This window comes from Hippocampus zosterae, chromosome 2 (assembly GCF_025434085.1).
Source record: "Hippocampus zosterae strain Florida chromosome 2, ASM2543408v3, whole genome shotgun sequence".
Taxonomy (NCBI): Eukaryota; Metazoa; Chordata; class Actinopteri; order Syngnathiformes; family Syngnathidae; genus Hippocampus; species Hippocampus zosterae.
Window position 1 is genome coordinate 25,149,714 of NC_067452.1, and position 27,404 is coordinate 25,177,117.

Sequence of the window (27,404 nt, forward strand, 5' to 3'; positions counted from 1 at the left end):
GGAGGGAGGGAGCAAAGAGGCGTTTAGAGAGTGAAAAGAAGGAGAGGCAGCGATAGGATGAATAGAGGAAAGGCTGAGCTGTAGCGAGGAAGAAGACACAAAGTGGATATTTCTATATGCCTTCTACGGCAGCCAACCTGGTCCAATGAGTGAAGTCTCCAGTCGCAGCTCCGCTCAGACGCTCAGCGAGGTATGTCAGCACACCACTTCCTCTTCTCTGTGTGTTTGTGAAGTATTGGGTGAGTGAAACTGTGTCAGGAACTTTGAATGAGACACACTGTTGTATGTAGACCGAGGCTGAAGTTCGGTATTTGTAGTACGTGTCGCTGTCACAAACATCTCAAAATCTTGTTTTTAGCGTGTATGTGAGGGGATGAATTTTGCCATTCACTCAAGTAATGTCACCTGTGTGTGTGTGTGTGTGTGTGTGTGTGTGTGTGTGTGTGTGTGTGTGTTGAATGTTTGCTATTCAGTCATGTAAGCCAGCACCTGCGTGAATGCGTGCATGCATATGCATGCATGACTGTGTGTGTGTGTGTGTGTGTAGGCGCGTGGTGGGGAATAACCGAGAGAGTGTGAACAAGCTGGTGAGTGTGACTGATCCAGAGAGAGCAAGTGAGTGAGAGAGAGGGAGATGGAGGTGCATCACTCAGCCTGATCGGGACTTTCAGAATTAGAGCAGTGGTCTTAAATAGCCCTGGTTCAGAGATGGCAAGGGGCCCTGGAGGAGCTGTATTTAAACTGGGAGCGCGCACAGGAGATTTCGTCAGAGTGGGACAATTCGCAGCTCATTCAGGAGCGGTTGGGGAGGGAAAAAAAATAAAGTGCAGTTGCCGCGTATGAGATCTTGTGCCAACAGGCGCATAACGTCCATAAGAGGGCAAAGAACCGGGGAAGGGGTTTATTGCATACAATGTTACGCACACAATACATTAAACTTTAAATGATGGTGCACGGTCAAACAATTACATCTCTCTTTTTATTCGTCTTCTCCCGCATCATTCTTTTGGGCTTATATGGTGTGTTTGTCTTGCCTCAACAATACAACTAATTTCTCACTACTGCATTCCTAAAAGTTCGGGTGACTATTTTTGCTGCGTGGGTAGCCCTTGCGCGATGTGCCGAAGAACGTTTAAGAGATTCAAAGTGTGTGTGTGTGTGTGGGGGGGGGGGGGGTTGCTAATGCTCTTTCGTGTCAGTCTTGCAACATTTGGCCTCGCCGACTTGTTCTAATCATGAGCATTTTCCCGAGTGTTGAAATATATCTCGAGGTACAGGATTTCTATGACTCCCGTTGTTAAAAGCGTTTGTCTGGAGAATCAAACCATGTGCGTAGGCTGAACGTTTGCTTTCTTTGATGTGTGCCTCTCAAAGAAAATAAATGAGGTTGACTGACTGCTGGCCCTTTAAGAGGTCTATTTTTGCAGAGGCATACATGAAGCGGGAAGCCGTGGCACACGGATGGGCCTCACTCGTGTGACTCCACACCACACATCCCGGTGGACCGTCCGTAACCTTGTGACTAAGAGACTGCCAGAGTGAGTGATAAAAGTCTAAGCGTGTGCTCTCTCAGCACAAGCTCAAACAGGATCATCAAAAGGCAGAGCTACAGGTTTTGCATCTGACGAGGAGAGTCAAGCGAATCTCTCTGAAGCCTAAAAGTGATAATGAGTGGGAGCCTGAGATTAAAAAGAAAACAAAAAAAAAAAGACACCCTCATGCACACTCGGCACAAGTGCGCCAACATTCCCACATATTTGTTTTGATATGCAGATAGCACTCAAAGAAATCTCAAACATCCATGTGCCCCCTTCTTAAAAAAACACATAATTCATCCCAGTTTACTCACACCTACACTCTCGACAAAAAAAAACCTAACAAAACAAAAAAAAAGAGCACGTCTCAGAATATTTCATACACTTGGAGGCGCGTACAGTGCTTTACACCCACGTCCAAAAATACTTATACATCGTCGATATGTGAACTTAAAATAATCACCTCCTTATGCAATCTGCATGTTATATAATGCACGGCCTGTCATTATCACAGGGCTCCTTCACGCCCTGCTGTGCTTCTCCACCTACCTACCATATACACTCACAGACGTACACACACACACACACACACACACACGTACACTATACCGTGTGTTGACATACTCTACTCGAGCACTCTCACCCACTTTGAGGGTGTGCTTTCCTGCAGCCCGGCAGACGAATGAGACAGAAAGAAAGTGAAAAAAGAGACGTAACATTGATAAAATATGTGCAAATGTATCGTGCAGCTTGTTATTGGGATTTACGCTAAAATGAAATAATTGTTTTCTCTTCTGAATTTTAGAAACCTCCTTTTATTTACTTACCTCTTAAATGTTTTGATGGATTTTAAAGTTTCCTGTTACATGTTGTCACTGTGCACTGTGATAGTAATGGCGTGGTAAAAGCTTATTTTGTCGGTCTCTGCTTTGCTTCTGAATGTCGTTAACCGTTGTGTTTATAAGTGCTTTAGGTGCCGTCTTTGTTTGTGTGAAGCACGATGCTATAACATGCTTTTCAAATGTGCTTTAAAGCTGCCCAGCCTTGCGTTGCCGTACACTTATGCATATAGGGGTGTTGAAGTTGTTCACTCCTTCCTCAAGGTTTTTCCGTTTGACTGACATGTTAAGGTTAATGGCCCTCAATGTTATCAAGAGCATGGTGGCCATCGGGAATTTTGGGAGCTTCCCGAATGGCCGGTCCCTTTACAGGCCAACCCCACCCGACCCCATCTGTATATATATTTCGGCGCGCGTCAGCCATCTGTCCAACCCCCGTCCACGAAAAGGAATTGTCATCCGCAACCCCCACCCTGTCGACGAATATTCCCAGACCCAATTTTTTTTTTCAGATAGTCTCCCAGATTGTTACTCAAAGTCACACCTTTGAAATGATTTTCAATTCCCTTCATATAACTTTCACTCTCTATAATACACCCGCAGCAAAATATTTTTTGAACTTTATCCTGTTTACGCTCTCCTCTTTTCATTTGTGAGCGATCACCAGCACACCTGATCAAATGGTTCAATAATAAGTCTCTAGTGAAAGTGGTTTGAAAAACAAAAGACAAAAAACTAAAGCAAAAACGTTTCTGAGTTTATGTTCAGGGCTGTCTATACAAGCTCAGTGGATGAATATGAGCAGTGACGAAGGCATTCCAGACAGCCTCTGTGTAGACAGTCTAGACAGATTCTCTGTCAGTGAATGGCACTCAAGCTAGCAACAAGAGACTTGGCTCTGGTACGTCCATGGAGTTACCATCACTGTGCTTGCTTAGTGCGTGCTGACATTTTGCTGCTAAGACCAGAAAACTAACATAAGCCCAATTTGAATGACACTGTCATGAGGACGGCGTGTGAATAAAAACACATTTTTGGAATGGACACAGACAACCACACACTTTTATAGAGACGCTTACACAATACAAGCTGTAGCCGTCACATTCTCAATCAACTTCCCTCCGGCTCATGTTAGCTTCTGATCTCAAAGTACGGTACTCTTTTCAGTACCTCGGAATTGTGTTAGTCTTGTCAAAAGCTCGTGGAGAGGTGCTGGCTCAGAATGTGTGCTTTTAAAAATTGTGGAAAATGGAACTTAAAAAAAAAGTGATGCCACAAGCGCATTATCAAAATCACCATGATGGCAGTTTTTTTTGTTTTTTTGGGGTGTGTGGTGGTGGGGGGTTGGGGGGGCTGTCAATGCCAGCTCTTCATGGCTGAATATAATAATGGTGCACAGAATCACGCTACAGCGGTGGAAAGTGCAAGAACAAAACTACCCTACACAGACATTTAAATGTCAATGAATGATAACAAGCCGGTGCGCCCACACACTGGAGGAAGATGTCAACCTCACAGGTTTGCAGAGTACTTGTTAACTGCCATGTTGACCTCTGCAAGAACCTGTGCATGTCCGCTACATGTTTGTCGCTCACTCAGAAACGCAGCAGCTATGGAGGATTCACAGGTGTACCTTTTATTTTTTTATTTTTCTGATTTCTGCGGGCTGGCTGAGCCCAGCGCAATTAGATGAGTCATATTTAACTGATACTGAATAAAAGCCAGTTTGAAGAGTCATTGCGACCCCATTTATAATCTCGGGGCTACAAGTCTGAAGGTGGGATTTCCTCTCCAAAGTACACTAAACCTGCCGTAAACCGTACCCATCTTGTCTAGTATTAACCAAGCTATACCTTACGAACTCCACTCTCTCCTCAGCATCACAAAAAAATTTCCCCACTTGCAATGGCACGCGCATTCCCTGACCACTTTGGTCGGGAGACCTTAGTGATTATTTTTCGTCGCGTCTATTTTTGTGCTTGCAATGTGCAGCGGTGTCGGACGACATTGCATCATATATTGACTGAGTTTGAAAATATCTTGTACTGTTTAAAATTCCTATCTTTGGAATGGTCCACGAAACAGTGTTCCATGAATACTTCAGAACTGGATAGGAATTTGTAAGGGAAGACTTTATAGGTGTTTTAATTACAACAACAATAATAAGAATAATAACAATAATAATTATAATCATCATTGTTGTGATAGTTTAGATCTAAATGGAGCCGCTCAAGTAATTCATGCGTGGCTACACTGTGGCTACACGTGGACACTTGTCGCAGTGACGCCAGTGAAGGTACAACACAAAATATGACTCCAATGAGAATATGACTCCAAACAGAGCGAATAGCACGTTCTGTTTGAATTTGTTTGCATTTTATTTTGCCACCACTTGCGGCTCCTGATAATTGCATCGAGGTGTTGCGAATGGATGACTATGTTTACATGCAGTCAATAACCCTTTTACAACCTGAGTATGGTCAGGGTTGAGGGTTTTAAAGGCCATGTAAACCCTCACAAAAACCCAAATATGTTGTTATTCGGGTCAGCCTGAATATTGTCATGTAAACGCAATCCGGTTACCTCCTTCGGATGGGGCATTGATTTATGCCCCCTGTATGTTTGCATCGGGTTATTTAAATGCAGGAGTAATCCTGTCTGCTCCCGCATGCAGACAGGCTATTCCAAGTGTTTCAGAAAGCGGAATTTTGATCTTTCACCGAAAATTGAGTGCATGTAACCAGAGTCAATGTGCCAATTAACATAAAGACTGTTGCTACATGACTCAGTAGTCTTGCTTGTGTCCCTGGACACATGCAGATTAACATGTGTGTGTGCGTGTGTTAATGTGTTTATAGTAACTCTTGAGCCCTAAGCCCATCCTCATTGTGCTTGAGCCGGGTACAGGCTGGGCTTCCTGTCGAAGATTGGGTCAAGTTTATCTTGTCCCTCTGCTTTCATTTTCCGCTGTGTTTCATTCAACAACAAATTTCTGCTGCATCAGGAGTCCATCACAAGAGATCCTTTGCATGTCCTCAAATGGGTTCAGATTTTCTGATACAGGACGAGCAAGAGAGCGATAGAATCGATTGCTCAGGAGTAAGTCAACTTTTGTGACTTTATGCGGAAAACCCGCCCCCCTCCCCTTTCAGAATTTATTTAAGCCAACAAAAGAAATGGAATGGCATTATTTTAATGTTTTTCATTACATTCATTTTTATTTGCTCACACTTAAAATATAAAATAGGGCGGCCCGGTAGCCCAGTGGTTAGCACGTCGGTTTCACAGTGCGTAGGGTACCGGGTTCGATTCCAGCTCCGGCCTCCTTGTGTGGAGTTTGCATGTTCTCCCCGGGCCTGCGTGGGTTTTCTCCGGGTGCTCCGGTTTCCTCCCACATTCCAAAAACATGCGTGGCAGGCTGATTGAACACTCTAAATTGTCCCTAGGTGTGAGTGTGAGTGTGAATGGTTGTTCGTTTCTGTGTGCCCTGCGATTGGCTGGCAACCGATTCAGGGTGTCCCCCGCCTACTGCCCGAAGACAGCTGGGATAGGCTCCAGTACCCCCCGCGACCCTAGTGAGGATCGAGCGGCTCGGAAGATGAATGAATGAATGAATGAATGAATAAAATATAAAATGAAGTCTTCATTTCATTTTCTCTCATTACTGGCAAACAAATTTAAGTGGCTCTGGTGATCCAAGATGTTGCAACAACCAATTCCCATATCAGGCAGCCAAAGACTTTATAGACAGTGTTGTTACGCATCTGGAGGCTCCAAAAACACATGCGTTGGCATCTTTTATTGATTCTTCATCAGCATTCAATTGTACACAACCCCACATTCTTGCTAGCAGCCTTTCTGACCTAGCTGATATTTTTGACAGACAGCATGGTTGGTCGGGTGGATGACAAGGAGGCCACTAAGAGTTTGTGTAAATAGCACCTTGTCTAAGTCTACAGAGTATGCTGCAGGATCACCCACAGGGTTGTCACCGTTGTTATTTATATTTTATACTTATTGCTGTCATAGCACATTTGAGTCATCATCTATAATGAAGTATACTGATGATTCAGTCATCCTCAGTCTATTACATGACCATGAGATGGCCCATGGTCCTGTCTTGAATTATTTTACCGAGTGGTGTGCTAAGGGAGTTAATCTTCCAATGTAATGTCGCCAAGACTGAAGACGTGCAGTTTGATTTCTGTTGAAATCCACCGACAGCCACCAACTAGTAGAAACCCTAATTAAATGTTTAGGAACTGTTCTGGACACCAAGCTGACTTTTGAGGCCAACACAGATCAAATGTGAAAGAGGGCCAACCAGAGATTGTTTTATTTGAAGAAGCTGAGGACTTTTCATGTTGACAGCTTACTTATGAAAATGTTCTATTTGTCATATGTTGAAATTTTACTCACATTTGCAATAAGGTGTTGGTTGGGCAATCTCATAAAAACAGGCTGGGAGGTGTGGTTAAGCTGTGCCGAAAGATCACTGGAGTTGATCTTATTGATCTCAGCCATGTTTACCAGGTTAGATGTATACGGGGGGGGGGGGGGGGGGGGCATCCTGGCAGACCCGCAGCATCCTCTTTTACAGAGTTTCGGCAACTGCCATCAGGAAGGAGCTGGACCTTTTCTCGGAAGGCAAAGTCCAATAGATACCTGAGATTGTTTGTAACAGCAGCTGTTAAGCTCTGAAATCAGATATGAGATTGCGCTTCGTCTACCATGATGACATTATGTGTTCTCGCTTTCCATGTATTCATGAAACTTGACTATTTTATTGTTTTGTTTTTTTTTTCCGTTTGATTGTGTCGCATCCAAAATTGCCGAATGGGGACGCTTCTTTTTGATTCTCTTCTATTTTATTCCAACCCTGGGCCAAAATAGCGGCCTTTGGCTTTCAGAACCCGGCCAACTCGGAATTCTCACTGTGCTCCAGATGGGCCACTCTGGGCCTGCTGTAATGTATTCCATGCAAGCTACTGCTCTGCCCCATACGGGCAACTTATCCAGCGACTCAAAACAATCTCTGATAGTTAACCAGTCTGTTGATCATAAAACAGTGTCTGACTGGCTGCCTCTTTGGGCTGGTGCGGATCATTCAGTCCTGCAGAACTTGTTCCATTGCAGCAGTACTTCCACTGTGTACTCTTTAGCTGAGTTTGTTTACAACCGGTTTGCTGTCAGCTCTGACTTGGCGTGTCACGCTTTATACTGCAGGCTGGAACACTGATTTCAAATGACTTCACCTTGCTCCTCCTTGCGTCTTTAATTCAGTATTAAAATTCATTTTAAGTCACTCCGCTCTTCTTTCCTTCCAGTAGAAACAGTTTGACTAGACTTTAAAGGCTCTCTTTTCATGACCGGCATAAATCCTGTGCGGAGCGTGGTGTAACTCTCTTGGGAGGCTGGTTCAACCCGATGCTAGTAGTTTGGCAGATAAGTAGGAACTAGTGGATCTGTGAGAGGAAGGGCTTCGCCGCTGTGAGTGTATGTTTCCCCCCCCCAACCCCTTGATTCTGTGGCTCCCCCTGGAGGCAACGGCACCTTTATAATTGGCCTATATCACCCAATGTACAAGATGGGCTGTGAGTGACTGATTACTAGGATTGGGTGTAGTCTGCCTTTTGCTTGCAGTCAGCTGGGATAGCCTCTAGCTTCGTGTGACCCTTTCCAGACATCATTCTGAGCTGCAAACTCATTGGACAAAAAATGGAAAGGAAGTTAAAAGGTTTTAAACCATTTTTAATATATTTTTCTTTTAACTAAGCCTCTCATCCTCTCAAATTCAACACCTATTGGTTCATATAACTGATACAAAATATGTGCATAGCACAAGTGTTCAACTTTAAAATTATGTGCAAATCACTGAGCACATATTCTGACCAGAAACTGGAATTTAAAATACTTATAACGTTGTACAAAAATTAGTCTCTGAAAACTATGAATAAAATGTACAACAATTTAAATCTAAATCAAAGCACAAAGCATACAGCCTATTTAAACTTTTGCTTAACCACATACAGCACTTCATTAGATTTTTTTTCATGTGTAGTTCCATTTTTACTTTTCGGAAACAGTCAATTTCATAAGTACCGTTTTGAGGTATTTATTGTTGGTAAATGTAGAAAAAGGCCAAAGACGTCACTGTGTGTTAATGCAGCTTGTTATGATGGAAACCAAAGTACTTTTTGAGGTGGTACTTGGAAGAAAAATTTTGAGAACCACTGGGCTACGTTCAACACGTAGCAGATGTAGTCATGTTAGTAATGCTTGTCGGAAACAGTGTGCAAGGTGTTTTGCCTCTTGCAGGCTGCTTTGCTCAACACCTGCTGCTTGTGTGGCAATTTATTTTGGGATAAACTTGTATATATTAAAAAAAAGCATGAAGTGATTAACAGGGTGAGTGTTTAATGGGAAAGATAAAATCGTCCTCTGCATCATTTTTAACCAACACATGGAATAATTAAATTCCTCAGTCAAATTAAATAGAACACACCATCAATCAAACGACTAATCATATTTCCACTGACTGGCATAGAATTGACGCACAGTCAGAGTGAAAGAGGAAAAGCGGTGTTCATTGAAGGTTATCTACTATTTTACAGTATATAGTGCTTTACAAATTTATTAAACCATGACCCAATGAAACATTTGTACTCCAGCATTACTAATTTAAAAAGTTGTGTGGCATGAGTAACTTAACCATTAGCCAAAAGGCCCCATTAATGCAAAAATGTACATGCGGGTTTTGGAGCAACATATTCTTTCAAATAATGCCCTTTTCAGGATGTCCCTGCGTTTTTGAGCAATGCCGAGCCGCATTCTGCATGTTACAACAGCCTGGCTTCGTAGTAAAAGAGTGGGAATACAGTCCAGTACTTGACTGACCTGCTAGCCGTCCAGTCCTGCCATCTATTGAAATTGTGTGGCTCAAATACAACAATGGAGACCACAGACTGTTGTGCAACTGAAGCTGTACATCAAGCAAGAAGGACAAAGAATGTCACTTACCAAGCCTCAACAATTAGTGTCTTTTATGAGTTTCCAAATGGTTATTGAGTGTTGTTCAAAGAAAAGGTGACGTAACACAGTGATTATCAAGCCTCTGATCCAGTTTTTTTTGGAACCTATAGCAAGCATTTGATTAAAAATGAGTGAACATTTGCTTTACTGGGTTAAAGGAAAAAAGCTCACTCCATTAAACACTAAAATGTACAGCAACAAACCCACACAATGAACACAATAAATAGCAGAGCAGACACCTATGGGCAGCCCACACAGACTCATAGTACGTTAGCTTCAAGCAGCAATCAGTCTGAAAAATAAAAGTAATGCTCACCATAAATGTCAGACGAGACAGTTGCCATCCAACAGTGAAAACTTATAATCTTGGCCTTAAGAGCTGAGATGTTTCCAGTGCTCCTCGACTATCATTCCACGCTGTTCGAATGCACTCAAACTGTCTGCATGTTGCACTGGATCATGATAGTGTACATTTCTTTCCTGGGTTAAATTCACACGACTAATTTATGATGAAGGTGTCCTTCTCCAAAATTATTTCACAAGATTTGCTGTTTTCAGTTTAATTATTTTTTCCCTGTTGGGTTTATTGTCCTTTCCTGATTGTTTCTGACTTTGAGCATTCAATGAACTACACAGCTGTCACCAATTTAGTTTAATTTTAATGAGCCACAGCAGCCATGTCAATGCACTTGTCTTGACTCAGTCACAGAGAAAAATCATTGAAAGCTCTCCCGCGGCACTCCCGTTGGCGTGCTCATCGTGCCAAACTAAATGCATCAAAAGAGGCAATTTGTGGAGGACAAAGGATACAAATTTCAATGAAAAGCTTCAGAGAAAGAGCAAAAGTGTATTTGTGTTATGACTGTCAAGTTTTGTGGTTCTTTTTGAGTCACGAGCAGCAGAGAAAGGCAAAAGTGTGTAGGACGACAAACAAAGTACATTGCAGCGTCTCATCAAAGAGTTCCTCTCGATTTAATTGGTGCAATGTTTTTCTGTGTTGTATGTTGCACGTACAGCACATTTGACAATTAAGTTGTACTTGACTTGACTTGAACGTAAGGTAATATAAGATGAGATCTGCAACTAATTCAGCTGTGCTAAGTGATAAATTATTCATCTACAGCTGCAAAACACCAAAGAGAATGGGCTAAGAAAAATTAGCATTAGATATTACCCTTAGCAGGGTTCTCGAAGGTATGTGGGAATTCGCCCAACCAGTCTACATGTGTTTTGTGGACTTGGAGAAGGCGTTTGACCGTGTCCCTCGGGGAGTTCTGTGGGGGGTGCTTCGTGGGTATGGAGTACCGAACCCCCTGATACGGGCTGTTCGGTCACTATACCACCGATGTCAGAGTTTGGTTCGCATTGCCGGCAGTAAGTCGGAATCGTTTCCAGTGAGGGTAGGACTCCGCCAAGGCTGCCCTTTGTCACCGATTCTGTTCATAATCTTCATGGACAGAATCTCTAGGCGCAGCCGAAGTGTTGAGGGGGTCCGTTTTGGGGGCCTCAGTATTGCATCCTTGCTTTTTGCAGATGATGTGGTGCTGTTGGCTCCTTCAAACACGGCTCTCCAACTCTCACTGGAGCGTTTCGCAGCCGAGTGTGAAGCGGTTGGGATGAAAATCAGCACCTCCAAATCTGAAACCATGGTCCTCAGTCGGAAAAGGGTGGAGTGCCCCCTCCGGGTCGGGGGGGAGATCTTGCCCCAAGTGGAGGAGTTTAAGTATCTTGGGGTCTTGTTCACGAGTGAGGGCAGGAGGGAGCGAGAGATCGACAGGCGGATCGGTGCAGCGTCTGCTGTGATGCGGACGTTGTATCGGTCTGTCGTGGTGAAGAAGGAGCTGAGCCAAAGGGCGAAGCTCTCAATTTACCAGTCGATCTACGTTCCAACTCTCATCTATGGTCACGAGCTATGGGTCGTGACCGAAAGAACGAGATCCCGGATACAAGCGGCCGAAATGAGTTTTCTCCGCAGGGTGTCCGGGCTCTCCCTTAGAGATAAGGTGAGAAGCTCGGTCATCCGGGAGGAGCTCCGAGTCGAGCCGCTTCTCCTCCACATCGAGAGGAGCCAGATGAGGTGGCTTGGGCATCTGATTCGGATGCCTCCTGAACGCCTCCCTGGTGAGGTGTTCCGGGCATGTCCCACCGGGAGGAGACCCCGAGGAAGACCCAGGACACGCTGGAGAGACTATGTCACCCAACTGGCCTGGGAACGCCTCGGGATCCCCCGGGGAGAGCTGGAAGAAGTAGCTAGGGAGAGGGAAGTCTGGGCTTCCCTGCTAAAGCTGTTGCCCCCGCGACCCGTCCCCGGATAAGCGGTAGAAGATGGATGGATGGATGGATGGATGGTTACCACACTGCCCCTTAGAGGCCAAGATATGCACAACAGTTATTTCTTGTACTGTATTTATTGATTTGTGTTGCAGGTAATTTCATCCAATCAAGTTTCAATTGTTGCTCTGGGGGCCAGATATGGCCCATCACATAATTTTATGTGGCCCACAAAAGCCAAATTTGTAAATTGACTTAATGTTTTTTGCTAAAATACCAGAATTGCAAATTCTCTTGACTTTTAAAAATCTTGAGATATTTCAAGACTTTTTTGTTTCCAATATCCTTTTAAAAAATTTAATATTTGAACAGTTCTTATTGATGCTTTCACCAGTTTTGTTGTGTGTATGTAATATGAGACGATCTTACATTTTATTTTCTTTTGACACTCCTTTTTTAAGTGCCTGCCTGGCGCCTCAGGTCTGTGGACCAGACATTATTAGAAGTTCCAAGAACTAAACTGAGGCTTAGAGGGGATCGAGCCTTTTCTGTTGCTGGTCCCTCTCTCTGGAATGACCTCCCACTGAACATTCGGCAAGCCTCCTCGCTGCCCATCTTCAAAACCCTCCTCAAAACTCTACCGCCTTTATTACCGATTTGTCTTACTGTTTATTGTGCATGTTAAATTGCTCCATGTACAGCACTTTGTGTGCAGCAATGGCTGTTTGAAAGTGCTCTATAAATACTCTTGACTTGACATAAGTCATTGTTCAAGTATACTGTATATCAAATTTAGTTTTGGTAGTTGAATTAGTAAAGTTTTGAAATCAATGAATAATCATGTTGATAACCAAAATTTCAAGATCAATCAAAATAATTGCCAAGCCCTCATAGAATGCTGAACATTGAATACAATTACATGGGTGAAAATGAATCTGTCAAGCAGATTGTTAATTGTTCTGTGGTTAAGGACTTGTTTTTTCTTTGCTTTGGACTGTGAAACTCCTTTCTCCAAAATTTCAGAGAGGCCTCTTTCATCATTCGGTATGAACCTGCTTCGAAAGAGGTTTGCTAATCAACCTTTGTGAGAGGGAGATGATCACCGAAAAGTACACATCACGTAGAGCTGCACACGGTATACACGTGGTACAGCTGATTTGATTGCATCATTTCAAACAGAACATTGATTACTTTCTTTTTAAATAAGCCTTATTAGATATTAGAAGTCATGAGACTGCGCTCGTGGGACTGGGTCTGGCCCGGGCCCAATTCCTGGTGAACGTCTCAATTACTCAAAGCTACCATGACATGATGAAACACAAAATTAAAAGAAAGCTCTTTGTGCTGTACAGTGTGTATTTCACTCCATTTGGAATTAATCACATATTTTGGCATAATTATATTGGGTTGGACTTTTTATCATAATTGGAGTGACTTGTATCTTATTGTATTGTATCTGAATAGCCTGACACACTGTGAATGTATCATGCGGTTGCCGTGTGTTGAGATACATATCATATCAGCCTCAGTGATGGAGACGCACATCCCTAATAAATCAGATCAGTGTACAAAAGTAATGAATGGATTGAGAGATGACCTCTCACAGGGTGATGGTTTTGAATCTCGAGCCTCGAAAATGGTTGGATGGGATCCATGCAGTAAATGTACCCGACATTGTGGACATGCAGTATTAAGTGCAGAGTCCTCGGCTGTTTGTGTCTGCCTGTGTGTATCTGTGTGTGTTTGTATCCCTCAGAGTGATTAAAGCAAGTGGGCGGCAGTAGCAACTGGTCTGCCTGTGTGGCTCGGCATAGCAGACATGTTTCTCACTGCTAGATATTACTCATTTCCTCAGTCGTTTGCACACACAAAAACACACCCGCATGCGCGTGCACACATATACACACGCGCGCACACACACACACATTTATACACACGCGCGCACACACACATGACACACAGCAGAGACGAATAGGGCTCTCAGTTATTTCCCTTGATTTTTCTGGCTTGACTATATCATTTCACACACAGCAACACTGGGTGTGTTGCTGTGTGTGTTGCTGCTACAGATGTTGACAAGTGTCAGTGTGGCAGAGTAAGGAGCTGAAGATTGGGTTGAACCCACGGGATGTTTGGGATATGAATGGCACGCTACGCTGGGATATCTGCTCATCTTGCACTAAGGTCAGTGTCTCGTCACAGCTCCATCCAGCCGACTCCCTGCGCCCACATCAAGTTTGCGCTCACCAAGGACAGCTGATTGACAGCCGCACAGAGGCATGCTTTTGTGCCAAAAAGGCGGCATGATGTGGCACCATTGAATACAAATCTTTAATCCTCAATCTAAAATATTCTCGGATTAGATTGCAAATTGTATCCAGACATATTTCTTCCAATTAAGCAATATTTATCCAAATTTTAAAAAGAAAAAAAAAACCTTGAGATGAATTGCACTGATGTTTACCAAAGAAATCAAAGTGTGATGTGAAAGAGTGCCTGACATTGCTATGATCAGCGAGGTTTGGTATAGTTTAACACTCCCCCAGTAAAATGACGGCACCGAAAGAGCAGCTCTATATACATGTGTGCACAGTGTAGGAGTCTTCTTTCAGAAGACATTTCACAGCAAACTCCTCCACATGCACAATACTCCTTCTTTGTTTTCTCATACTGGTTGGCAGGGTTCAAACAGGTTTATTCGCTGAAACATATTTGTTTGTTTTTTAAATGGGGTTATGAAAAGGACAACGATATTCGTTTCTGGAGAAGAAAAATGCAGATTAATAGTTTACTTAGGGTGAGTTAGTTAGTTTAAGGAATACGGGTGAACCTGAAAGTGCTTCAAATGTACAAAAGAATACTTTCAAAGAAAATTATAGATGGTTAATAAATTTAATTTAAATTTAACGGTTTAGCATTTCGGGGTACATTTTCAAACATGGTAGTGTTGTTTTGTCTATTTTCCCTTCATGTCCAAACATGTTGTAAAGCGTTTGGTAGATTTAAATTCAAATTTTGGTAAATTCAAATGGTCTCAAACACATGACGCAGTCAAGAAATTCTACGTGATTACCAGTAACTCTTGATAATGCACAGTTGTGAATAAAATCATTCCAGTTCATAAAGCCTCATCCACATCATAAAACTGTAAAATACCAAGAGGTGCAAAGCTCTTATCTGGGCAAAAGGTGCCTACATTGAATAATCTAATTATAAAACATTTTATAATTAAATAAATCAAGAATTCTTCATAATGTCGATGACTATTCATTTACATTTCAGATTTTTTTTTTTTAATAATGAAAAAATAATGAAAGGGTGTTTCCAAACACTTGACAGGCATTCTAAGTGTATAGATACAGACAACCACTCACATTAACATTCAAAATGCGGGAACTACGCACTGACATATATTTGATTGCATGGCATTTAGCTCTGTCATATGTCAGATACATAAGATTCTGAACTGTATTCATTATTTTTAGTAGGGATGGGCGAATACCAAGACCGGCCTTATTCTAAGGTAATGTCAATCGTGCAGATATTTGGCAATGGTGAGTCCCTCCTCAAACAGTGAACAATGTACTCATACTCGTATCAGTCTGAAAAAAAAAAGCGGCATTAAAAATCCCAAATTTTTACCACAAAGGCCAACATTTTAAAATGCCATCATGGACCACCGAATGAAAAATGAAAACTGTTTAAGTGATATTCTAGATTTTTGCTTCTGAAAGGATATTTTCTTCTCATTATTTTTGGTTCATAAGACATTTAGAGGGACTGTGAAAACATCTTAGAGTGTACAATAAAGTTATGGTATAAAATTCTTTATTAATATAACTTACTACCTAGAAAATGGGTGCGCCCATGTGAGACACAGCGTCTCACACCCACAGCAACCTGCCAACTTTTCAGCTTTCCACTCAGATGCATAAACAGCTTCGTTGTCTCCAAAACGTCATCTGTTTTTGGACCTCGTAACTTGTTGAGCAACAGTTTACCCGCCATTCTGTGGAGTATTCCCATCTCACCTCTCTAACCGACAAGATGCGCGAGCAGACGCAGTTGCCATGGTGACAGTATGGTAGATGGTGAGACAGCGGTACTGTAGGTTGTTGTCGGGTGAGTGTGGGGCCAAGAGGCAGCGTGGCGTTCTCTCTGTGGGGGTGGGGGGAACAGCTGGGATGACAAGATGGCAAAGAACGGGCTCATTTTGATGCATTTCGTTTCAGGGGACGGCCGGGTGGAAGAGAATTAGTGGAGCTCCCCCGCACTTTTCGCTGAGTGAAAAAAGACGGCGAAGTCTGAGACACATTGGAGGATGCTAACGCACACCAAAAAACGAAACAAATAAACACACACATTCTCCCATATCCCGAGCAACATGGCATGCAGTCACAGAGTCGCCTCTTTTGACAAATATTTAGTTGGCATACACAGCTCCTCACTATTCACAACAACTTGTGCTGTCTCTGTCAGCTTTTGGGTGGGTGGTGACCAGCTTTGACTGTCACTGAGGGAGCAAGCAGTGCTGGCTGTGGGAGTAGTTGTGTGTCTGTTGCTGTCTGTGTGTGAAAGCGAAGAGCCGGAGGGGTGAATTTTGGGAGGCTGGTGGGGTGCCTGTAGTACACTTCCTGAGTCTGCCAGCGGGTGTCGTCCGGGTGGTTCATGACAATAATATCAAAACACATCTCCATATTGCAACCAAAGATAAAGAGAAGAATACTCCAGCTGCGTGTGTGTGAGTGTGTGTGTGTGTGTGTGTGTGTGTGTGTGTGTACGTGCATGCAGGAATGCACCTGCTTCATTCGCTTTCAGGAGTATTTTTAGCCAACATGTGGGAGTGATGTGTTTAAATGAAATGAGTAAGTTGGATAGTTTCAGTCCCACCACACTGCACTCAGGTGATGACTAAGTTCTGACCTTTTTAAATTTGGCGACATTTGACAGGAAGCCCATCTTCGCATATCCACGATTTATAGGGGTGTTCACACAGCAACTTTTACTCCAGTGTAGCCCCCCGAGAGCGTTCACACGTATAAAGTTACACCGGTTTAGCCGCTGAAAACAGTTTAAACCGGAGCAAATTTAAAACTGTTCAAAAATTTACTCCGGAGTAAATGCTCGTTTACGAGGCAGCACCGATATAAAATGGGACGTGTGAACGCTCCAGGGGTAGACTCGTTGCGCATGAGAAGAGTTGATTACATACGGGTATTGAATGCTGTGGAAATTGTAGAAACTCAAAGAAAGCGTCAATTTCTCACGTTTGTTTTTATTCACGGTCGTTTTTATTAGCACACCAAAAAGACTCCCTGCGCAAAACGAGACCGGCCGAAAGTCAGTTTCCATAGAAACAAGCAGACTAACATGGCGGTCCTTAAAGGGACTGCAATTATTTCTACCCCGTTACCAAATGATCGTGAACTCTCTGACAAGCATATGAAAACATTGCATTCACACGTTTGCAGTTGGTGGTGAATTATGTATATAGAAGTCACTACAATGCGTTGCTTTCGTGCTCTGTTGTACTCTCTTCTCTCATCTTTTTACAATGTCTAATAGACCACAGCGTTGATTTGTCCAGAGAGGTATAAACCATAGTTTTTCGATATGTGACAAACAAGGCTGGGAAAAAGAAGTACACTTTACGAATGCGCATGTTTTATTTCCGTATTATTACTATGGTATTGCACGGCCGCAGAAACTGCCGTGTGAACGCAAGTGGGGCTGCACCGGGGTTAACACGCTTCTCTTTAGTTAGTAGCTTTTTACGTGTGAACGCTCCACAAAATTTACACCGGTGTAAGAATATATCGCAACAAAATACGTCAGTGCAGCACCGATGCAAATGTGTGCCGTGCGAACACCCCTATTGACCTCCCAAGGTGGGTAACAACGTGATGTATTTACTGTATTAAATAATGATTTGGGATTAATTGTACTTGTGCGAGTAGTTTCAATGCAAGCTACTTTTACCGCTATGACTCTGTTACAGTGAGATACGTTCCAAAAGCTTCTTTTGATTTTATCCCTTATTACTTGTGCGGTGTATTTGTTTTGGTTAGTCAGAGAGACTTCTGCCTCGGGCACTGTCACGTGAATGTCTTTCAGCAAACCAACGTAACCGCGAGTGAAATTTGACTCCATTTTGTCGATCAAATGGAGCTGGGCAGTCTTATGAGCGCACATGAAGTCTCTGCTGCCCCTCCCACCGGCAAAGTTGTGAAAGTGACTCATTACATGAAACGAAGCATGACAGAAACAACAGAGGAAACAGCATGCTCTTAAATCTGACTGCAAAAAAGTACACTGACCAAAGTTTTGGTTGGGTTTACTCCATTTTACTTCATCAAGCGGCTGTACGAAATAAAATCTTCTGGACCCATGTTCGTTTTTTTCAGTAGACTATCAAAATAAAATCATCGAGCTCCACATCCATTTTTAGGTAGACTACATGCCGACTTAAAAAACGGATCGAGAGCCAAAAGATTTTATTTTGTGCAGCCACTTGACGAAATAAAATTGCAGTCAATTCAACACCCGTTTTTTTTTTTTTCAGTGTCGGCAATATCTGAATTTTCACATATCTATCTTATATTTTTGTTCACTTGATCTTCATAAACAAAAAACAAACAAACAATAAATTGTGAAGTTTTCACCAGTTACTCACTACTCAAGTAGTTTTTCCACAGACTGCTCATTCAAATCAGCAATTGGAGGATAACTTTTCATTTTTACTGGAGTCAGATTATTCCAAAATCGTACTTGAGCACAATTTTTGGCTATCTGAGCGGCCTCCAGTGTTCTCTACCTATCTCACCCATGTCGTCCTCTGCAGGTGAGTGTCCTCAACCCTGCAAAATCCACAGTGATCAAACAGTGATGCTGTGCCACAGCCTTCCCCTCTGTGTGTCCCCTCCATTCTCCCGCGAGGCCCATGTGACCTAGCCTACGCCCACACGTAGGGGGCACCAACGGCCGCTGGAGCCCACCCATGAATCCCAGCCCTGACCGCAGCAAAGAGTGCCTCCCTCCCAAGAAGAGGGAGTCTCGGCAAGGGTCGTCCGAACGCTACCTTCCGCCGCCCGATGAATTTAAGCCCCCTGTGCCATTTCGGAGTAGGACTAACGCAGGACGAGGGGAGAGCAGCAGAGAGGTCGTGGAAAGGCAGCGAGCTCTTGCTAGCCCAAACCCTAATTTCCATCACACTCCTCCAGCCCTACCTGCACCAGCACCACTGCCCCTGCCATGGCCCTTGAGCTACACTTCCTCTGTGTCCCTTCCGCTTTTTCAAGGGCATGTTGTGGAAAGGAGGGGTTCCGCGTCTCCTGCATGGAGAGATGATCCCCTCTCAACACCACTGCCTCACCACTCCAGGTGGCTCCGAGCTGAAGGTCCCCTTTCCTCCCCGTCCTCCAGTTGCTCGTTTAAGACTCCATTCCCAGCTGATTCGAGAGAGACGTGGTCTTATATTAACAGTAGCCGGCGAGATTACAGCTCCTCTCTCTTCTCCCCGTCCTACCTGTTTGGCCATACCTCTCTCTACCCCCAAGAGCCAAGTTTAGTTGAAGCCAGGAACAGATACCTGGGAAAGAGGCCCAATGGACTGGATGGGCCGGGCAGCAGGACTGCCTCTGCCTCTAGGCATTTGTTCCCAGGTGATTACGGACATGATAGTATCAGAACTAGATTGGACCTGAGTCCACAAAGCTCCCATACTAATGGTGGCCGGAGACAGCAGGACGATCTGACACCTCATACTCAGTCCGGGGGCCCAATTTTTTCAGACTCTCAGGCTCACGAGCTACATTCCTCACTGCAGGACAGGCATCGGCAAAGAATACCCACCAGCCCCCATCCGCTGGGACAAGACCCCAGGGCAAGTAGAGAGAGATTACCCGACACAGCGGGGGGCCCAGCAGCCGAAGCTCACCTCTACTACTCTTTGGGATCTGTCTGCCAGTCCAGCCCTCAGACCTCCCAGTCCTACCCACCATACAGTCCCTCAGGAACACCACTGTATAACTTGCAAGCAGAGCCTGGCCTAAAGCAGCAGTGTCCAAGGAACTCCCCCAACTCACCACAGGGTCTACTGAACAGCCATGACGGGTCCCAAAAGGACCATGACAAAGACCAAGACAAAAACAGAGAACAGGCTCTGCATCGGAACAGGGAGCGAGATAAAGACAAAGAGAAGCACCTGAAATATAACAGGGATCATGTTCACACCTCACCCCCTGCACCTCACCCACCATCCCCTGCGCTCCTACCTCACTTCACCAAGGGGTCGCTCATTGAGCTGGCCAGCGGGCAGTTGAAACAGGTGGAGGAGCTGCAGACAGATGACTTCTTGAGGAGTGCTGATACATCACCAGAGTTCCATCTCAGCACCTGCACGGTGTTGCTCATTTCGCCCAGCAGTGCACAGGGTGTCAGCCAACTGCAGGTCCACCTCACAGACCGCAACACTCAGGTAAGCAATCTATCTCATCAAAAACAGACTTGCACAAATGAGGTTGGCTTTGTAGGCTCGTGCTTTAGCCCTCCCAATCAAGATTCCCCTGTTCACCTGTAATCCTTTATTGCAGGGATGGGAAAGTAAAACCACAAACTCCTTCCGAACGGTGATAAAACAAAAAATGCCCACGTTTCCCTGGAAAGACGGGGGACTCGGTGAAGAAAAATCCCGGAAAAAATGGGATAAATCCCAAATATGAAAAAATGGTGGGGGGAAATTTTTTGCAAATATGTAATTGCCGAATTACAAATATGCAATAGTCGGTTGTAATTTTTAGTTGGAACATCACCACTAGATAGCAGACATCTCTTAGCTGAGCTTACACTGGGTCTTAACACTCCACTATGTTACTACGTGACTAGGCCTAGTATATTTTTTTCAGATTTTGAATGGCATACAGGACAAACAGTACCTTGATAATATTAACATTTTGATTGAGTTGATTTTTGTGAAAAAAAAATCAAAAATTAGTTCTTGCACTTCATTTGGGTTTCTTGATCAGCAGCTTTATTACGCCATCCTTGAATGGTCCCTCTTACATAAAAATAACACATTCGCTTTTTTCTAAGGAGTTCCTGAAGGTCTTGGTGGAGTATCCGTTCTTCGTCCAGGACCAAGGCTGGTCTTCTTGCTGCCCTCTGAGAACAACTCAACTCTATGGCCTTCCCTGCCGCCAGCTTACAGAGGGGGATGTCTGCCTTGCTCTCACTCCAGCACCCAAGCAACTCCACAGGACATTTGTGCGTTCCTCCTGCAAGGTCCAACGCACAGAACATCTTCCCAGGGCTGCAGCAGGAGGCTCAGGCAGCTCACACAGGGTGAAAATGCCACCTCCTCCTCCTCCTCCTCCCCCTCTCCCCCAGCACTCGCCTCCTACCGGGGCTCCGCACATCCCGGGCGCAAAATCTCAGACTCGGGAGCTCGGGCGATCTCGGAAAAGGCGCTGGTCGGCCCCTGATGTCCTTCCCTCAGCAGGTACTGATGAAAGCCTCCTGGATTTACCTCAAGGCTCCAAGCTGATGAAGTGGAAGTAGAAAATTGCACATGCACACGTTCACCAACAGTAAGCACATGTATACGCGCTAAGTCTCTGTTGCTCCCACGAGGGTTGCAGGTATGGAACAAGAAAGAACAATCAAAAATTACGGGTGTTCACACTGCCGCCCTCAGGCTTAAATATGTCTACCTGTGGCCCCCACCCCCTTCCCTCTTCTACTCCCCTCTTTTGTTCTCCCTTCCTTGGCTTGAAAGGAGCAGCCACTGAAAGATGTCTGGGTGGCTCCTTGCAGACACACTGAAGACATTAGTGAGACAATCAAGCACTCGTCTGTGTTCACTCTGTTTATGTAACGGTCGTCCCACACACATATTTACCGACAGTGTTGTTCTGCAGGGTATCAATTCTTCAATCAGTGTTATGAAAGTAAGCACTATTCATGCATACACACACACACACATATATATATATATATATATATATATACACAGTATGTATATGTATATGTGTGTGCGTGCGTGCGGGCGTGCGTGCGTGTATGTATGTATGAACAAAAAAAGTTATCTTACATGTGTACAGTGAGTATGCTAAACAGACTTAATGCAACTTTGTCCAGATACGTTGTGTTCGACTTTTTCTTGCTTCTCAACCATTGTGTCCGTGTTGGTCTGGGCAGTCAAGATGAATGTAAGAGCGTGAACAACTCTTTGCCTTCTTCAGATCTTATCACCTTCAATGAGTTGTTTGTCAAGGCATTACTCTCCAATATGTTCTTAACATGATCTCCGAGAAGAGGTGGGTGAACACTAATGAAAACTGCGTATGAGACAATCGTGCCCACATGGACAGATGTGTACCATAGTCTACACACTGTTTTTTTTTCCATTAAAAGCTGAATAGTGGAAAGAGTGCAGTGAGACGGGAGAGTAATGGTGCTAATAACACGTTGGAACATGATGCTTTGTGGATATCCATGTCATTGTTACGTACTGTATGCAGTATGTCTGAAAGCAGGGAAAATGATCAAAGTATTTTAAACTCTGATACGGGTATCTCCTCTGATTCAGCACACTCTTTCACTTTAGTTTTTGTGACTAAACCATCCCTGTAAATTATTCCTTCTCAATGCCATAGCTACAAAATGTATATTTTTTAAAACCGTGTATCTGTTATATGATGTTCGCTAGAAATAAATGGGAAAAAAAGCTTCTTAGATTTACTCAGCACTTGTGATTTATTCCAAGCATTTCCTCAAATCTGCAAAAGCAACTGTTTCAAAACTTTTATTAGCTTTCAAAAATATACAGTTTGAGCGAAAGGCAATGAAGTAAAACTGGCAGTCAAACACAATGCAGTGCCCTCGACTTGTTCAGGTTTCGAAATGCTTTGATGACAAGCGACGGACACAGTGATGAACATTGAGGGTTTCTACGAGGAAGGTGAGTCACCTCATGCAAACGCTGAATTTATCTCACACATTTGGACTTTGAAGTGAGGTGTTTCTGATTTCCTGTTGTGTTTATCATTATAATTTCCCTTTCTGCGGTTGCATTTGGAATATGCATGGCGAAAAGGTTTCCCCACATCATTTTCAACACTTTGGTTGAATATGAAAGCAATAAGTTGACAGGCTTCACTGTGCTGACAAAATATGTACATTTAAAATACCGTATCAAAGTTATTTCCCTTAACAACACATCTTTGGGTGGCAAAGTCTTGCTTGCATGATCGTGAAAGGAGAAATAAAACTTTTGCTGGCTTATGTTGTCCCCACTGCAGGATGGTTGACTTTCTGATCTTCTTTCCCTTGACTAGTGACAGAACTGTCCGGCTTTTCCTTCATCTCCTCCAAGCGGAGCTTCTGCAGCAGTTCCACTGCAAACGCGGGTACAGCCTGGGCAGGGCAGATGGTTAGTGATGTACATAGTCGGTGTTGTACCACACTCTACTGGTGCTTTCAGGATACTACAACTGACTTCGAGTCAGCATCTGTCTGAATGCAAATGCTGTCTGCAAGCGGAATACTACGGAGCCCCTGAGATGACATGGGAGGTCTGCAAGAGAACATGTTAATGCGCGTTTATGCATTCCCGGGTCAGGTTGGCTACTGTCGCCTAAAGCTTGGCTATTTGAGAGACGACAGTAAGCTTCAGATGTCTTTCACTTATTTGGAAACTGTGCTTAAAATCAATCACAGAGTTGATGTATTTTTATTTACAGCCCATTTCAAAGTAAAATTCAATCAAACTCAACGAATGAAAACGCTCCATCTTCATTGCTTTCATTTAGAAGATGACCGGAAAGTACATAAATGCATACTTTAAAAAAATGCTCCCATGAAAAAAAAAGATTTAAAAAATACATTTTGCTTCATCTTGCAAAATTTGCGAGGAAAGGCGAAGGGTTTTTCCCCCCCTTCCATGTCACCTTCGAGGCCTGAACAATACAGAGGTGAATGGGAAAAAATTTCTTCAATAATTAGTCAAATCATGACCTCAGAGTTTTGACCCACCTGTACCATGACAAGCTTCTTGGTTTTAGGGATTGTCGGGTCTGGGTACTCCTCCCCAAAGCAGAGTTCAATTGTACAATTGGGTGGTGCTCCTTTTCCTTGTAAACAGCTCTGAAGATCTGTGGACATTTTTTTGGAGCTTTTGATTTCTCATATACTGCAATTCAACAATTTATGTTGAAAAAAAATGTAATTTACAATGGCTCGTGTTTTGCCAATGGTGTTCAACAAATGTTTTAAACTCACAACAACAACAAATTAAAAAAAACATGGTCACTCACCATTAAGGAATGTTGACGTGTCCAGCAATTTGAAGGTCTTCTCCCGTTCCAGTTTGTTTGGCCTGTCAGTGTGGGGTGCCAGGGGGCCACTCCAGTACACTCTGCCCTGGCAGAAGCGCTTGATGAACACCCCATCAGGAGCAGCCCATAAGAGTACACCGCTTTCCAGATGGCAGAGAAGTCGGGTTATTGCGTCCACCGTGCATGACGGCATGTGTTTGCGATTTGGGGAAGGGAAGTTGAGCCGTTCCGTGGTGCAAGGCCCGTATATACGCTCGCTTCCTAAAGGGACACGACCCTGCAGGATGAAGCACCCATCGGGACTCTTGGTGGTGCACTTCGCCACGCTTTGGCCCTGATACAGCAGTGTCACCTGCATTCGAAAATCTGTGAACACATGCAAATTAGCCGGCTGTTCAGTGATATGTGTGGTATTCCCCCCCCACACACACCCCTTACCTGATATGGTATTTAGAGCGGTGCAAGCCATTAAAGCAGAGTGCTGAGAGTGACTTGTTTCCTCTGTCAGCTCAGAATACGTTTGTTTCATCATTAAATCACCTACGGTAGAGTGGAAATAAAGCGTCAGCACTTTGTCTGAACTGTGTGGCTCTCTTGATCTAGCCCAGTGATTCCAAACCTTAATGAGCCATGGCACATTTTTTTTAAGTTTGAAAAATCGCACAGCACACCAACAAACAAAGTTGTCACAAAAAGAAGATGCAAATGTCAATTTCATACCTTTTGCCATCTAATAGAATATGATTTATTTGTTCTTTCTGTCAGTATAAGTTGTTGGCATAGATAGATGGACAAAGATACATTGTTTGTTCTTAAGAAATAATTTTCTCACCAAATGAGTACAATTTGATCATTTCCTCTTTTCAGATAAGCTAACAAGTATCTGAGCTTCTTCAAAGTTCGACAACTTCTCTCTTCTTCTGCCCTCTGAAGTTGTACTGCCAATCATAGGTCAGTCCCGTGACTACAACAGACATCCGGTTTGGGGGCCAATATGTGGTGGACATATCTTGTGTATGTGTGTGTGTGCATGTGTGCGTGCGTGGTGTCTTTGGCACTCCACACACTATAACCCCAGTGAGCAAACGCCTGCTTAGTCTGACCTCTTAATATGTGTCTCTCTCATATTTGAAAAATCCGCTGATGTTGTGAATTGGTCTGAGTAAATCAAGAACAGATTTGAATTTGTAATGCCGACCTTGCTGCCGACAGCAGTCAAACTTTCACTTTCACATATGCGCTCACACATGCACGCACTTGCACTTTCAAAGACCGGTTTGAAACATGCCAAATGGATTTTTAAAAAATGGTGGCCTAACCAACATTCTCTTGTGAGGGACATATTCTAGTGAGTTGGAATGTTCACATTGTGAACCCTTATTTTGTCCACCTCTTAATGAACAACTCACATGTTGTAGCTGTGTGCATGTTTGTGTAGCTAGGTGCGGGTTGAAAAGTTAAGCTCTTACGGGGTTGGCTTTGGACTTCTTCCGGCTCTTCTTCGTGAGCTTGAAATGATTCCTTTTTGATGACAAAACAACAAGATCCAGGTTCAAACAGTTAAAACCATTAATATCTCTCCATCAGAGCAACAACAAGGAGCATGTGCCTTGACAGTATGTCAATAATTACACTGGACATCATGGCTCAATAATCTATTCATATTTTTTTTTTCTTCTTTGTCTAACCAAAAATGATACCCGATTGAATTGCCCCTGTCACATCATTGCCCATCATTCCAAATAGGGTTCTTCTTTCAATATTGGAAAACGTTTTTGGTGTCCAAGTATAGGGATCATTGCCATTTTTGTACAATAGTTATTTGTGAGTTGTTGTTTTTTTTCACCAAGACTAACCTGATTGTCTTGGAAATCGGAGCTCCTTGGCGATGTCTTAACTTGGCTGATCAGGTGGACTTTGGTCGGCGTAGACTCTGTGAATAAACAATAAGGATGCGCTCCTCATGAAGTCAGGTATGATTTAAAACACTGTGATTCAAAATATTCTCCTTACCAGCTCGGCAAGCCTTTGCGTCGCCTCGCTGGATGCGATAAACTTTATAAGGCTCAGAGCTGTCCAGCTGGCTCAGCTCATGGACAACTTGGAAATCTGTGCTCTTGTTCAGTGCGCAGCGCAAACGAGTCTTCCACAAAGTGGGGTTGTCCTTGTCTCGTCCCTCCCTGTGTTTCCCCTTGTGCAAGGTCCAGGCCTGAGCACACAAACATTCATTTGCTCAGTAAATTACTTAAGTTTTGAAATTCTTGACTGAATTTCAAAACATCTTTTCTACCTTTGGTACTTTTCTCATTTACCTACTGATGGCGCACCATCAGGAGCAACTGGGGGTTCAGGATCATTCTCAAGGACATTTCGACAAAGTCACATTGGCTAGGGATCAAACCCACCGACCTCCGTGTTGGGAGACGCCCACTCTACCAATGAGCCATGCCGCCCGGTGCAATGTGAAACTCTCTCTAGAAGTCAATTAAATGACTTACCAAAGACAATGATTTTTATTTTCTGATTCCAGTAGATCTCAAGAGCTTGAACTACGGTACATTGTTTTGATTTGGAGTGCCAGGTAAAAGTTTGACCAACCTATTGCAGGCACACATTTGAATTGACATTATCAAGACTTCATAAAACTCAAAGGACTTCCTTTGAAACTAAACATGTGGACTGATTTCGACCAAGAAGGTCTTGGACCAAGAAAATGGAATGCCAGATTTACATGACTTAATTTTCTTTGTATGGTTATTGATTATTACAGCGAACCCAACATGTACATTCATCATTGGTTTATTCTCATATTGTTTTGGCACCATGTTGGTGTTGAGGAAGTAACTATGGTGAAGTGAGTTGTGTAATGTCATTTAGACAAAACTAGTCTTTTAGTGCCATTTTGTGGTATTTGTAGACAATTATGAATCTTTTTATCCATCCATCCATGCATTTTCCGATCCGCTTTATCCTCACAAGGGTTGCCTTGGTGCTGGAGCCTATCCCAGCTGTCTCCGGGCAGGAGGTAGGGCACACCCTGAACCGGTTGCCAGTTAATTGCAGGGCACCCATCAACGAACAACCATCCGCGCTCATACTCATACGAGGGACAATTTAGAGTTTTCAATCAGCCTGCCATGCATGTTTTTGGAATGTGGGAGGAACCCGGAGTGCCTATGGAAAATCTAAGCAGGCACAGGACGAACATGCAAACTCCATACAGGGAGGCCGAATCGAACCCTGCACCTCTGCACTGTGAGGTCGACGCGCTAACCACCCGACCACCAGGCCAAACATGATATTATTATGATTATTGCAAATAAGTAACTGTGAAATATTTCAACATCTTCAAGACATTTACATGTACTTTCAAAGTTATGTATAGTTCCTGCTGT

At 43.6% G+C, this 27,404-nt stretch overlaps 2 protein-coding genes across 3 annotated transcripts in view; one reads left to right on the plus strand and one right to left on the minus strand.

Annotated features, from left to right (window-relative positions):
- Positions 1 to 22,414, plus strand: zmp:0000000926 (uncharacterized). Of its 2 annotated transcripts, none has more exons than XM_052057119.1 (3): positions 1 to 190; positions 18,519 to 20,153; positions 20,768 to 22,414. In XM_052057119.1, exons 2-3 carry the CDS (start codon positions 18,675 to 18,677, stop codon positions 21,230 to 21,232), a joined length of 1,944 nt encoding a protein of 647 aa, XP_051913079.1. In that variant the 5' UTR covers positions 1 to 190; positions 18,519 to 18,674; the 3' UTR covers positions 21,233 to 22,414. The 2 variants fall into 2 exon arrangements, with proteins under 2 accessions (XP_051913079.1, XP_051913080.1); XM_052057120.1 differs by lacking the exon at positions 1 to 190 and adding an exon at positions 12,472 to 13,861.
- The window catches only part of irf10 (interferon regulatory factor 10), a 5,902-nt gene continuing 900 nt past the window's right edge, over positions 22,403 to 27,404 (minus strand). The window contains exons 2-8 of the mRNA XM_052057148.1: positions 26,023 to 26,218; positions 25,866 to 25,942; positions 25,479 to 25,530; positions 24,448 to 24,549; positions 23,989 to 24,375; positions 23,708 to 23,826; positions 22,403 to 23,089 (exon numbers count right to left, since the gene is read on the minus strand). Coding sequence (XP_051913108.1) covers positions 22,955 to 23,089; positions 23,708 to 23,826; positions 23,989 to 24,375; positions 24,448 to 24,549; positions 25,479 to 25,530; positions 25,866 to 25,942; positions 26,023 to 26,218 — 1,068 coding nt within the window. The 3' untranslated portion in view covers positions 22,403 to 22,954. The remainder of the gene's footprint in view (positions 23,090 to 23,707; positions 23,827 to 23,988; positions 24,376 to 24,447; positions 24,550 to 25,478; positions 25,531 to 25,865; positions 25,943 to 26,022; positions 26,219 to 27,404) is intronic.